Consider the following 15,000-nt stretch of genomic DNA (forward strand, 5'->3'; position numbering starts at 1 on the left):
GTCTCGCTCGACCACCGGGGGGCGCCGTCCTCGCCGCCGCTGAGCTGCACGACGGCAAAGACGCGCCGCAGAGCCGTCGATTGCACTCGTTTGGTTTCTCTTTGCACTTCAAACACTTCAGAAACAAAAAACAAGTGTTTTCTTTCCTGTTTCGTGGCAGATTTGCGTCGTTTTGTCGTCCTTTGTTTGTCTTTGATTCACACGTTCAACAACATCCGAGAAACAGCGTTCTGAAAGCACGAAGCGCCGGCGTCCAACATTCAGACTGAGAATAATAAGGAGCTCCTGACGCCGCCGTGCCGTCACTCAGCGCTGTAGAAACCCCTCATCAACGACAGTCACGGTGATTAACGACGTATTTCTGATTCAAACGCGTCAGACGGACAAATTTAGAGATTTTCATTAATCCTAAAATGAGGATGAATAAGTGAAATAGAAGTTTAGTATCTGGGACGTCCCTGATTTAAAGATGATCTCATATCAAAGGGGGAGAAGTTCAGCATCCGTGAGGAACTCGGAGTAGAGCCGCTGCTCCTTTGTGTTGAAAGGAGCCAGTTGAGGTGGTTCAGGATCATCTAGTAAGGATGAACCCTGGGCGCCTCCCTAGGGAGGTGTTCCAGGCACGTCCAGCTGGGAGGAGGCCTCGGGGAAGACCCAGGACCAGGTGGAGAGATTAGATCTCCACACTGGCCTGGGAACGCCTCAGGATCCCCCAGTTAGAGCTGGTTAATGTGGCCCGGGAAAGGGAAGTTTGGGGTCCCTGCTGGAGCTGCTGCCCCTGAGACCTGATCCTGGATCAGAGGCTGGAGCTGCTGCCCCTGAGACCTGATCCAGGACCAGAGGCTGGAGCTGCTGCCCCTGAGACCTGATCCAGCATCAGAGGCTGAAGATGAAGGTAACTTGAACGTGTAAGATGTGATTTTATAAGTCACTGTGTGCTGAAGCGATCTGGTTCATATAAGATGTTATCTTGAACACAGGAGACACTAAACCTCTTTAATCGTGTTTTCATGTTTGCAGACGATGTTGAGTTGTTCAAACCAAACTCTCGTCTCTTTCTGCACCGATGAGAATCAGATGTTTTGAGTGTTTATGAGAATTTAACGTGAGAATCACTGAATCTTCTCAGTTTTCTGATTGTTTGAATCTAAAATTCGAAGTTTGGACTCATGGACTTTTATTTTACCCTCACAAAGTTCTCAGATTTGACCCAAACAGATAAAAGCTCTAATTAACGACTGTGAATAAAACCAATGAGTGAGTGAAAGTCTGATGTGATGGCGGTTTGTCTCAGGAGCGGCAGCAGTGATGAGGTTTCTACAGCGTCGACGTCACAAAGACACAAACATCAGATACAGAAACACTGAAGAGCGTCGGTCTGAATCCACCTCAGACCCGCTTCTCTGGTCCGTTACGGCGTCACCAGAGTTCTTCTTCTTCCTCTGCAGAGACAAAGAGGAAGAAGAGCCGCGGAGGAAAAACCGGACGAGTCGACGGTTTCTGAAGAACACTCTCTGATGCTGATGCTGCACTTTTTATGATCACATGCAAAATCTGACACATAAGCAAAAGGTCGGGCGCATAAAAAATACATTTCAGGAGCTTTTTTACATTTTTGGGCTAAAATCAGTGAGTGCATCTTAAACTATTTGTATTTTCCATAAATATCCATAAAAATACTGTTTCAGGCTCCAACGGGCCCCGAACAGAGGACGCAGTTAGAGGCGCTGCACATTCATTTACATCAGAGTCATCAGGAGCGGGAGGAGGGCAGGTATGTACACGGGAACAGGTGCATTGTGGGACCTGCAGTCTGTGAGGGGTCGGCAGAGAGAGAGCGAGGAAGGGACGCCGTCGTTCACTTGAGGAGAGGTCAGAGGTTAAAGGTCAGACATCATCAGGCGGGGCGGCAGTTCAACGACCCGAAGAGGAGTCTATACAGGTGTGTGTGTGTGTGTGTGTGTGTGTGTGTGTGTGTGTGTGTGATCCAGGATCAGAGGCTGGAGCTGCTGCCCCTGAGACCTGACCCAGGACCAGGGTCTGGAGCTGGTCCCCTGAGACCTGATCCAGGACCAGGGTCTGGAGCTGCTGCCCCTGAGACCTGATCCAGGATCAGAGGCTGGAGCTGGTCCCCCGAGACCTGACCCAGGACCAGGGTCTGGAGCTGCTGCCCCTGAGACCTGATCCAGGACCAGGGTCTGGAGCTGCTGCCCCTGAGACCTGATCCAGGATCAGAGGCTGAAGATGAGATGGTCCCCGTCCTCCGTAGCCCTTCAGCCGTCGCGGGTCGAGCCTTGGGGTCGGAGCAGGACGGAGCGGTGAGAAGAGGGTCGCAGGTGGGTCTGGAGTGGGCGGGGTCACCATCCCCAGTGTGTGTGTGTGTGTGTGCGTGCGTGTATAAACGTGTGTGTCCGTCCTCACAGCCGCCCGTGCTGCGCCTCGTACTTGGCCAGGACGTTCTTGCTGCGTCCCAGCTCTTTCCTCAGCTCCGCCACTTCCTGCCTCAGGGCCGAGTTCTCCTTCTCCAGGAAGCCGGCGCGGATGGCGATCTGGTTCTCCTTGAGCCGCCTGGCGTCCCGGGACCTCTTGGCCGCCACGTTGTTCTTCCTGCGCCTGGCCCAGTATTTGTCATCCTGCTCAAAGGACACAAGGGAGAGAGAGGAGGTTTGTGTTACAACCTGGGCTCAGATTTGCCCCCGCAGCTCCGCGGCTCGTTTTTATAAAGTTTAAAGACGCTGAAATATAATTTAATTTAATTTAATTTAATTTAATTTAATTTAATTTAATTTAATTTAATATAATATAATTGAATAAAGTATTTCTATCCTATTCTAAAACGTTATTAATATTTCAGTTCATCACAAAGTTGTTTTTTATGAAGCAGCTGCAGAAAAACACGAGTTCAGGTTTAAAAACTCAGAAATTCAACTTTAAATTGTGTTTAAACACGTGTTGTTTGTTTGTTTGTTTGTTTGTTTGTTGGTTTGTTTGTTTGTTTGTTTGTTTGTTTGTTTGTTTGTTTGTTGGTTGGTTGGTTTGTTTGTTGGTTTGTTTGTTTGTTGATTTGTTTGTTTGTTTGTTTGTTTGTTTGTTGGTTTGTTTGCTTGTTTGTTTGTTTGTTTGTTTGTTTGTTTGTTGGTTTGTTTGTTGGTTTGTTTGTTGGTTTGTTTGCTTGTTGGTTTGTTTGTTTGTTGATTTGTTTGTTTGTTTGTTTGTTTGTTTGTTGGTTTGTTTGTTGGTTTGTTTGTTGGTTTGTTTGTTGGTTTGTTTGTTGGTTTGTTTGTTTGTTTGTTTGTTGATTTTTTTGTTGGTTTGTTTATTGGTTTGTTTGTTTGCTTGTTTGTGTGTTTGTTGGTTTGTTTGTTTGTTGGTTTGTTTGTTGGTTTGTTTGTTTGTTTGTTGGTTTGTTTGTTTGTTGGTTGGTTTGTTTGTTTGTTTGTTGGTTTGTTTGTTGGTTTGTTTGTTGGTTTGTTTGTTGGTTTGTTTGTTGGTTTGTTTGTTGGTTTGTTGGTTTGTTGGTTTGTTTGTTTGTTTGTTTGTTGATTTGTTTGTTGGTTTGTTTATTGGTTTGTTTGTTTGCTTGTTTGTTTGTTTGTTTGTTTGCTTGTTTGTGTGTTTGTTGGTTTGTTTGTTTGTTGGTTTGTTTGTTGGTTTGTTTGTTTGTTTGTTTGTTGGTTTGTTTGTTTGTTGGTTGGTTTGTTTGTTGGTTTGTTTGTTTGTTTGTTTGTTAGTCAGTCGGTTTGTTTGTTTGTTTGTTTGTTGGTTTGTTTGTTGGTTTGTTTGTTTATTGGTTTGTTTGTTTGCTTGTTTGTTTGTTTGTTGGTTTGTTTGTTGGTTTGTTTGTTCGTTTGTTGGCTCTACACTCGTTCCTGTTGTGGCTGTGAGACATTTTTGAGCATCAAAACGTCTGAAATGACTCGTTTTAATATCAGCATTTGCTCGATTTGGTCCAAATGTTCAGAAGAACTTTAATATTTTATTATTTTATTATTTTATTCCCATTCATGTGAGCGTCAGGCTCAACCTTAAAGACGCCTTCAATCTTCTTTAACATCAGTTATTTTACAAATAACAACAATAATAATAAATAACAACAATGACTGCACTTTAATGTCATTCACAGTGTGAAATATGAATATTTTCCTCTGTGTCTTAGTGTGAATTTAAAATATTAAAGACATCGTTCTTATTGTTCCTGTTATTCTTATATTTTAAACTTCCCTGTGTTTAAACTTTTCTATATTTTCTACAGTTTATTGTTTCCTATCGATGCTTCTTCTGTGTTTATATCCACGTTGCTGCTTTGAAAAGGACAAAGATCTGATCTTAACGACTACAGAGAGGTTAAAGATAAAGAGTTTCATCCTGATCTTGAACACGCGCACAGATGCACGCGTCAGAACCAGCTCCAATTTACCTTCAGGTCCTCCGGGATGAAGATCTTGCGAGCCTTCTTGATCATGGGCTGCGGCTTCAGCTCCTCCGCAGAGAACTTGCGTTTGCGTGGGTCGAACATCTCCTGGCCCGGCACGCTGGACAGCGCCAGGTCGGCCGGGTCGGGCTCGTACCGGACAGGGACCTGGATGGAGTCCGGGTCGATGGGGCTGGGAGTGTTTCTGGAGGTGGGGAGTCCTGGAGGGGAGACAAGTCAGGGTCAACGGAGGAGGTTCAACTTCACTTTAAAGCTCAATTCTTTTAAATGAAGCTTCTCGCTGCAGCCAGCAGGTGGCAGCAGATCTGGAGTTTCACCAAACTGCCACCATGAAGATCCTTTAGTTCTATATCATTCTCAGGGCGCCCTCCCACTGTGCCTCCGTCCCGTGCCCCAGCACGTGTCACGGCTAAAGTCTGGTTCCTTTGACCAGTGTGAGTGCAACCGTACCACGTCTAGGAGCGGCACGCTTGCCGTCCACGGCCCGTTTGGGAGAGGTGGGCACACACACACACACACACACACACACACACACACACACACACACACACACACACACACACACACCAGCAGTTCTTGGAAGAGTCTATTTGTTTTTCCTCTTCAGCTGGTCCTGCAGAGGTCATGGGCAGGTGTGTGTGTGTGTGTGTGTGTGTGTTGTGTGTGTGTGTGCGGGTCAGCTCTTATTCATCTATCTTTGTGAGGGCCAAGACGTCACTTTGGATGTTAAAAAAAGAAAGTTTTTGAAGATTTAGATTTAGGATGAAATGAGTCCGGAGAGATGTTAAAACGCTGCTCACACACACACACACGCACACACACACACACACACACACACACACACACACACACACACACACACACACACACACACACTCAGCTCCCTTTAAATATGATGGAGACACACGATGGATGGAGGCGGTGGGGGGGCATGATGTTCTCCCTCACTGCCTCAAACGTGACACTGACAGATGCCCCGACATGTGCATGTGCACGTGTGTGTGTGTGTGTGAGTGTTTATGTGCACGTGTGTGTGTGTGTGTGTGTGTGTGAGTGTTTATGTGCACGTGTGCATGTGCATGTGTGTGTGTGTGTGTGTGTGTGTGTGTGTGTGTGTGTGTGTGTGTGAGACACGAGTGTGAGCCACTGAGTCGTGCTTCCTGATGTTTCCTGCAGAGCCCAGCTGGTCTCTGATCTCTGTGTTATATTTACTCCCCATTATTTGTTACTATGATTATTATGAAGAGACAGAACCATGCTAGTAGTTTGCTTCCACTCTTTATGCTAAGCTAAGCTAAGCTAATCACCTCATCTTAGGGCGCCCTCCCACTGTGCCTCCGTCCCGTGCCCTACCACGTTTCACGGCTAAGTCTAGTTCCTTTGACCAGTGTGAGTGCAACCATGATGACGTATAGGCAGCAAGAAGCATTCTCCGAGGCCCAGGTAGTGTGAGTACAAACGGGCCTGGAGGGGGGGACAAGGACCCTAAAGCACGGGGCACGGGACGGAGGCACAGTGGGAGGGCGCCCTTACACCAAGAAGTGTCCAAGGACCAACATATATCAGACTTTTATTTTGTTAAATGCTGAATACTTTTGCTTCCCCCGGCCTTTAAAACTGAAACTGTGATGGTTTCATTCAACTCTGCAGGAGATCAGAAGTGTTTTTAATAAAAACACAACATTTCTTCAATTTGCTGCTTCATAATAAACTCAGCTGTCAAAAACTTTTCCCTTGCTGTGCTGAATTTATATTATAAATGTTTGACTTCCTGTCCCGTTGTGTTTCCATGGTAGCAGCCAATAGCGTTGGGCGTTGCTGGTTGCCAGGGTTGCCTGTTGTTGGGTGCAGCTACTGTAGGCTGGCACTGGGTGAAATGGAGTTAGCCAATGGTGCAGCTGCTTGGGAGCCTCAGTGAAGGGGGCGTTCTTTGTCCCAGCAGCTGAGTGAGCGGAGACGGGCAACAACCAGAGTCACTATAGGCCGAGCATTCACTCCATGGACTGAGAGAAAGGAGAGGAACGCCATTCAAACGCACGCCCACATGGCTACGCTGCTCCTGGATGCTAACATCACTTTCATCTGCACTTAGCTGGAACGGCTAACGCTAACGGCTAACGCTAACTGTCAGTCAAACTCCTCTAATCCTTGTTTTGATGCTGTGATTTTCTGGAGGGGACGGGTTCAAACAGGCTCAAACAGACTCCGGTCTCCTGGAGCTACTGGGCCGGGTCTGACCAACCTGGCAACCCCACTGCTGGACTTCTTTTTTGTTGTTGATCTGGAGACTCCCCTCCTCAGTGATGACTCTACAGATTCACAGTGATCGTAATAGTCTCGTCAGAAGTTCGACTCTTCTGAACAAAATCAAAACGCCGTTCTTGCCGCTCAGGAGATGAAAGTGGACCGGAGGTGCAAACACTTCAGGTTCTTCAGAGGCTCCACGTCTGAAGCAGGATGAGGATGTTTGTGCCCCCCCCCCCCCCACACACACACACACACACACCTCCTCTCAGCTTGTTTTTCATTACGTGGTGAACTCTGGTTCACCCGCGTTGTTCCTGCGCCTTATCAGCTGTGCAGTCACAGTCACAGTGACGGGGCCATGTGGGAATACAAATATGCCCGATTATGAACAAAGATTACTCGGCTATATTTAGACACGACAGCAGATTACTGCAGCTGCTGTGCAGGCGGGGGGGGGGGGGGTTAAATCATTCAGGAAGTCAAGTTTAGTGGAGAAGCAGGAACTTTACTTATATACTTAGATATGCTCATTCGTCCAGAGTTTACACGTTAATGCTAATGTGAGTTTGTCGTCTGAGGACATGTGATCGTTTAATGCATCGATGACAGACTGAGCCGCTACAGACACATTAGAGTCGCCTTTGTGGAATATAATGTGCTTTGAGCTGCTAATGTTAGCTTGCTGCTAATGTTAGCTTGCTGCCAATGCAGAGGATCTGCTAGTTAAAGTAGCAAAAGCGGTGTCTTGAGTGGATAATGTCAGCTGATCATCCAGACTCCTGACTGCGCCGGCCCACAACCGGCCCACAACAGGCCCACAACCAGCCCACAACCGGCCCACAACCAGCCCACAATAGGCCCACAACCAGCCCACAACCAGCCCAGCACGGGCCGACCACGGGCCTCCAACAGGCCCACAACCGGCCCACAACCGGCCCAGCACGGCCGACCCATCCCCTCCACCAGGACTTAACAGAATTATGACCACTAGAGGGCAGAAGACAAAATCGACAAAAAAGTTTAGGTTTAATGCTTTTATGAGTTTGCTACAAACAAACAGATGCTGAAATATACGTGTGTGTGTTTGTGTGTGTGTGTGTGTGTGTGTGTGTGTGTGTGTGTGTGTGTGTGTGTGTGTGTGTGTGTATGTGTGTGTGTGTGTGTGTGTGTGTGTGTGTGTGTTGTTTGTGGATAAAAATAAGATTTAAAATACTTTTATGGGTCTTTTAACAGATCTGCCTCAGTATCGACCTTTGAGCTTAACTCCTGCAGCCATTAGACGTGTGTGTGTGTGTGAGTGTGTGAGTGACTGTTTGTGTGTGTGTGTGTGTGCTACAGGGTTATTAGTTGATGTGAATGTAAACAGAGAAAACCCGGTGCGTGTGTGTGTGTGTGTGTGTGTGTTGATTGGAGGGTTGCCGCCCCGTGTCCTACTTCTGCAGAGAACACTATGTTCTTAAAACACTGATCTCACGCAGGGACAGGCACACACACACACACACACACACACGCACACACACACACACACACACACACACACACACACACACACACACACACACACACACACACACACACACACACACAGCAGCACATGTTTCTGCACGCTGTGAGAGCCCGGCTTGTTTTCTTTCTCTTCCAACACGAGGAACTCGAAGCGAGTAGAAGACTTAACGCATATGTTCACACACACACACACACACACACACACACACACACACACACACACACACACACCTCTGAGTTTTTGTGCGTCTTGTCGACTGTTTTTGAATCTTTTCATCGACCAAATCTGCAGTAAACACTCCACCTCCGCATCACACCAACGTGAACCTTTCACCGCCATTGTTTGAAATGTCCGCGCATGGTCCCTCCTTCTTTTTTCTACGTCCCAACAGGCGCACAGGAAATGACCTCAGAACCGCCGTAGGCCTCGTGCTCGTACACGTGCGCACGCTCGTGCTCGTACACGTGCAAACGTGCTTTACTAAAGCCCACCTCTCCCAAACGGGCCGTGGACGGCAAGCGTGCCGCTCCTAGACGTGGTACGGTTGCATCACACTGGTCAAAGGAACCAGACTTTAGCCGTGACACGTGCTGGGGCACGGGACGGAGGCACAGTGGGAGGGCGCTTTAATAGACAGAAACTGCTGGAATCAGCCTTTTAAACACGTGTGTGTGTTTTAAATCTGTGTTTCCCTTTTTTCTCTGGTGACATCAAAACTAAAGTTACAATAAAAGTCTGTAACAACGTTTAAATCCTGAGATGTGTCCGGTTCTGTCTTCTGTTCGTCCTGTTTCTAGTTTATTTTGTCTGTTTCCTGTTTTATTTTGAAGTTCTCTCCTCTCCCCCCTGTCTTCCTGTCTGTGATTGTCTCCCTTGTCCTGATTTGCGTCACCTGTGTCGCCCTCAGCAGCGTCTGTTCCCTGTGTGTCTGCATGTTTCCTCGTCCCTGTTGGTCTCTGTGTCGGTCTGTCGTCGGTGTTTGTGGAGGTTTGGTCCGTTTCACCGTGTAACCGTGAACCTGCGGAAGTGTTTCTGAGATTAAACCTCTTTACTTCTGTTTCTGTTGCTTCTCTCTTTGGGTCATGGCTCTAAACTCCACCGTGAACAGACGAGCAAACAGTTTTCCTGCCGTGTTCTGATGCGATCTTGAAAAAGGTAAAGTGAAGAGTTTAATAAATCACTTTGTTTCATGCATGAGTTCTTTATACGCTCTGATTTTCATTTACACACAATAAAACTCATAAAAGAGACAAAACCAGTGCATTCTCTGTCACTTGTGGGACAAATGAGGCTCCTGAGTGCCTTCACCGTCGAACCGACTGCAGTTTAATTCAGTTTTTTACTTTAATCGTCATTAATTTAACCACAAATCCAGTAAAATTAATTTATTTCACATTAAACCGTCTTCTCATCTGATGCAGCCGCTTAAAGGAAGTAAATAAAGTGTCTGTTGTTGTTTAACATCTCTGTGCATGTTTGAAATGTGACGCACATAAACCTCCTGCGCCCCACGTACGCTGGTTTTTAGACGCCCGGAGACCTCGGCTCTTTGAATCTGCAGTTTCTCTCAAATCATTTGACCTTAAAGCCGCTGGAGCGGACTCGAACCGATTCCTCCTCCGCGGCTGCAAATCAAAGCGTTCTCTGAGTGAGTTATTTAAACACACGTCGTTCTCTGCTGCAGCCCTGAACGCCTCCTGAACGCCTCCTGCTGCCTGTTCCTGCTCAGCCTCCACAGAGGAGCACAAAGACGTCGTCCTCCCACTGCAGCTTTAGAGAGATGAACGGCGCTGCTTTTGTTTTTGAGACAACGGGTCGCAAAGAGGAGAAGGAGTGAAGGAGTTCAAGGACCTCGGGATCTGATTCACGAGTGAGGGGACGATGGAGCGTGAGTTTGGCCGGAGAATCAGAGCAGCGGGGGCTGAGCTGCAGTCGCTCTACCGCACCGTTGTGATGAACAGAGAGCTGAGGAAGACAAAGCTCTGGATCTACCGCTCAGTCCTGGTTCCTACCCTCACCTGTGGTCATGAAAGCTGGGTCAGGACCCAAAGAACCAGGTCCAGGTCAGGACCCAAAGAACCAGGTCCAGGTCAGGACCCAAAGAACCAGGTCCAGGTCAGGACCCAAAGAACCAGGTCCAGGTCCAAGCGTGTGAAATGTGTTTCCTCAGGAGGGGGTCTGGAGTCTCCCTTAGAGAGAGGGGGAGAAGTTCAGCATCCGTGAGGAACTCGGAGTAGAGCCGCTGCTCCTTTGCGTTGAAAGGAGCCAGTTGAGGTGGTTCAGGATCATCTGGTCTGGATGAACCCTGGGCGCCTCCCTAGGGAGGTGTTCCAGGCACGTCCAGCTGGGAGGAGGCCTCGGGGAAGACCCAGGACCAGGTGGAGAGATTAGATCTCCACACTGGCCTGGGAACGCCTCAGGATCCCCCAGTTAGAGCTGGTTAATGTGGCCCGGGAAAGGGAAGTTTGGGATCCCCTGCTAAAGCTGCTGCCCCTGAGACCTGATCCAGGATCAGAGTCTGGAGCTGCTGCCCCTGAGACCTGATCCAGGATCAGAGGCTGGAGCTGCTGCCCCTGAGACCTGATCCAGGATCAGAGTCTGGAGCTGCTGCCCCTGAGACCTGATCCAGGATCAGAGGCTGGAGCTGCTGCCCCTGAGACCTGATCCAGGATCAGAGGCTGGAGCTGCTGCCCCTGAGACCTGATCCAGGATCAGAGGCTGAAGATGAGATGAGGGTCGCAGAGAAAAGGAAACAGAGTCGGGCTGTTTGACGAACGCTTCGGCTACCGGTGACGCCTGAGTTTGTCGCTGGTTGCAGATGTTTTGGTGATTTTCAGACGATTGTTAGAACTTTTAACTATTATTTCCTGCGACGTTAGAAGTTCGATCTACGTCACAGTGAAACTGGTCACTGGTGTGAAGATCGAGCCGCGGCCCGACAGCGGTGCTAAGACGTGTAAGTGTGTATTTTCACATTTAACTCTGTAAATAAAAGATTATTTTGGACTAAACTAGAGTCGTGATCATTGGAACAGTGTGAGACGAACTTAGACGAGTTTGGTTTATTTAGTTTCTGTCGAGTTTGTTTTTCTGTTTCTTTTTACATTACGAGAGTCCGTCACATGATCACGTTTCTGCTCTGGTGTCACCGTGAGGCCGGGCGCAGAGACGCAGTAAACGGCTAAACCAGCGTTAGCATTGTAGCGACCGTCAGCTGCTAAACTGAGACGCTGATAAACCTCCATCTTTACGTTTTCTTCTGATCCTGAAACGACTTTAATGGAACGTTAAATAGTTCGGGAAACTCCGACACAAACATCTTTCTAACCGGCTTGATGTCGCTCTCTGGTTGCCTAGGAAACGTAAATGTCACACTCAAAGCTTCTCTCTCATTGGTCGAGCTTTTCAAAGGTCAAAGTTCAACTGATTTGAACTTTGAGAGGAAATCTGAGCGGAGATAACGCCTCTACATTGGTGCTAACGCCTCTACATTGATGCTAACGCCTCTACATCGGTGCTAACGCCTCTACATTGCCGCTAACGCCTCTACATTGGTGCTAACAGCGCTGCATTGGTGCTAACGCCTCTACATTGGTGCTAACGCCTCTACATTGGTGCTAACGCCTCTACATTGGTGCTAACAGCGCTGCATTGGTGCTAACGCCTCTACATTGGTGCTTACGCCTCTACATTGGTGCTTACGCCTCTACATCGGTGCTAACGCCTCTACATCGGTGCTAACGCCTCTCGATTGATGCCAACGCCTCTACATTAGTGCTTACGCCTCTAGATTGATGCTAACACCGCTACATTGGTGCTAACGCCTCTACATTGGTGCTGACGCCTCTACATTGGTGCTAACACCGCTACATTGGTGCTAACGCCTCTACATTGATGCTAACGCCTCTACATTGGTGCTAACGCCGCTACATTGGTGCTAACGCTGCTACATTAGTGCTAACACCGCTACATTGGTGCTAACGCCTCCTCCATAGGAAATGAATGGAACATGTCCTGTTTCAGGGCCTTGACTCAGTGACTTAAGGATTCAGATGAGTTAAAGACTTAATTTAGAGAATTAAATCTGTCACTTTGGACGGGGAAGGAAACTTTAGCGGACACTTTTCACTCTTTCTCGATACTTCATAGACCAACTATCGCAGACCTACTTGAGACGTGTTTGCAGCATGTCATTCGTCACACTGTTGTCAATTTTGGTCCATTGAAGCATATTCTCTTCCCTGGGTCGCTGTGAGGTTCCTCATGGATCGGTCCTTAGTCCTGTTGTTTTTTTACCTACGCATGATTCCTCTTGGACGTCATTTAAAGTCTCTAAACATGCTGCTGTTTTTGTTAATGGTTCAGCCTGAGACTGGTTTAGTCTTCACCTCCCTGACGGGTCTTTTATGATCATTCCTCATCCTTCTGTGTTTCTTGGCCCAAAGATGGATCCCCGAGGATCGGTCCTGTTAGTTCTCTCCCTGTAAATGTCTTTCAGTGCGATGCAGACGACAACCCGCTTTACCTCCCCAATAAAACAACCATGCTAACGTTCTCCATCTGAATCAAATCCTGTGACTGAAACAACCTAACTTTTAGGTGTGAACACGAGTGTGTGTGTGTGTGTGTGTGTGTGTGTGTGTTCCCGTTACCTGCTCTTGCCGGGCTGCTGTGCAGGCAGTTCGGAGAGACGACGCTCGTGTGTAGGGAGGTGGAGGCGTGGTTGCTGAGGTCCATCACCAAGGGCGCCGTAGACGTGGGCGGGGTTTGGGACATGATTGGCGGCTGGCGCGGCGGAGCGTGCGGCTGGTGCTGGCTGTGGTGGTGCACGGAGGGGCTGGAGGGGATGCCGTTCTCGGACAGGAACTCCTCCAGGTCCATGTACTCCAGCTGGAAGGTGTCTCCGTCGTAGGGAAGGGTCTTTACCCACAGGGTGGGGCCCAGGAAGGCCGACTGGGGGGCGCTGCGCTCCTCCTCCAGGTTCTTCTCTTTCTCCATCTCTTTACTGAAAGCTGCACGGGACGACAAGAACACGGAGGATGAGGAGAACTTCAGGTCATCAGGTCCGATATGAGACCTTAAAGGTGCCCTGGAGAACGTTTGTTTTGAGCTGAATCATCTTTATTGTCTTTGTTCCAGAACAACGAAATCTACAGAACAATCCTTTAAAGTGCAGAAACAATTTAACATCAAAAGCATCAAAAAGAAAAGGCTCGTTCAGGGGTCTTGAACCCGCGACTCCTGGGCCTCACGCGGCCCTTCTCTCCCTTTTCAGTGGCTCCTGCAGCTTTGCTAAAAACTAACATGTAAATAAATGATGTGTTGTTTTGCACAGTGCCGATCTTTCAAAGGGAGCAGCTGTTCTCCTGGAGTTCAAGGTGATTTAAAAATATTATGTGAAACTAAAATCTACGTCACAGGCTACGGCTAACGCTCAGTACCTTCCCCTGCTAACCTTGAGTTTTTGACCTGCGCTGTCAGGATGCTAACCGTGCTAACCTTGAGTTTCTGACCTGTGCTGTCAGGATGCTAACCGTGCTAGCCTTGAGTTTCTGACCTGCGCTGTCAGGATGCTAACCGTGCTAACCCTGAGTTTATGACCTGTGCTGTCAGGATGCTAACCGTGCTAACCTTGAGTTTCTGACCTGTGCTGTCAGGATGCTAACCGTGCAAACCTGAGTTTCTGACCTGTGCTGTCAGGATGCTAACGTGCTAACCCTGAGTTTCTGACCTGCGCTGTCAGGATGCTAACCGTGCTAACCTTGAGTTTCTGACCTGCGCTGTCAGGATGCTAACCGTGCTAACCCTGAGTTTCTGACCTGTGCTGTCAGGATGCTAACCGTGCTAACCCTGAGTTTCTGACCTGTGCTGTCAGGATGCTAACGTGCTAACCGTGCTAACCGTGGTTAGCCCACCAAAAAACGCATCGGAGGAGAACAGAGCGTTGCGTGGAGAGATCAGTTTGCTCTCACTGTCAACAGTGATGTCTTACCTGTTTGCTTCATATGTTGATAACAATAACATTTTATTTTTAATAACAGGTAAAAATAATAATCATAAGTTTTATTTATTTTTGTTCTATAATTTCATAAATGCAACAAACTGTAGTTTTTTTGTATATGAGTAAAAACTGATTCAAAATTAGGAAAAATTGATACATATTCACTAACGACGCTGCTGCTGCTTTGTTTTGTGTGTAGGGACTCTTCTCGCGCGCGCGCGCGTGTGTGTGTGTGTGTGTGTGTGTGTGTGTGTGTGTGTGTGTGTGTGTGTGTGTGTGTGTGTGTGTGTGTGTGTGTGTGTGTGTGTGTGTGTGTGTGTGTGTGTGTGTGTGTGTGTGTGTGTGTGTGTGTGTGTGTGTGTGTGTGTGTGTGTGTGTGTGTGTGTGTGTGTGTGTGTGTGTGTGTGTGTGTGTGTGTAGGGACTCTTCTCATGCTGCTGCAGAGGTTTGCTGTTATTTTCAGCAGCATTAGTGGTTAAAAAAAGACCTTTGAATGCTTTCACCGTGCTGCCCCGAGCTAACCACTGTTAGCCACATCCGGCTGTTAGCAACTATCTTATTCTGGTGTCGCACTTTAACGAACGTAACTTAACTTTTTAACCTTATTAATGTTCTATACGTTAGTTATGTAACATCACACTTCATTTTAAACCCAAACTGTGATATTTTCATAAACCTAAGTAACGATTTGGCCACAACATGCAAACAGAAGTCGTTTAGGTGAGTCTGTGATGAGGAGCGAAGAACCTGAAACCAGAGGGATTATGGTTAAAAGGAGCCGATATGGAGTCAGTGTGTTCACAAAAGCCTTTA

At 47.7% G+C, this 15,000-nt stretch overlaps 1 protein-coding gene across 2 annotated transcripts in view; it reads right to left on the bottom strand.

Annotated features, from left to right (window-relative positions):
• Positions 1-2,152: 2,152 nt before the first annotated feature.
• The window catches only part of LOC310960878 (hepatic leukemia factor-like), a 13,891-nt gene continuing 1,043 nt past the window's right edge, over positions 2,153-15,000 (bottom strand). The window contains exons 2-4 of one of the 2 annotated variants that reach the window (XM_083932715.1): positions 12,839-13,198; positions 4,418-4,632; positions 2,153-2,633 (exon numbers count right to left, since the gene is read on the bottom strand). In XM_083932715.1, the coding sequence (XP_083788841.1) occupies positions 2,418-2,633; positions 4,418-4,632; positions 12,839-13,198 (791 nt within the window). In that variant the 3' untranslated portion in view covers positions 2,153-2,417. Of the gene's footprint in view, positions 2,637-4,417; positions 4,633-12,838; positions 13,199-15,000 lie in introns of both variants that reach the window. The other variant, XM_083932714.1, reaches the window with a different exon arrangement.

This window comes from Echiichthys vipera (assembly GCF_963691815.1).
Source record: "Echiichthys vipera genome assembly, chromosome: 18".
NCBI classification, from domain to species: domain Eukaryota; kingdom Metazoa; phylum Chordata; class Actinopteri; order Perciformes; family Trachinidae; genus Echiichthys; species Echiichthys vipera.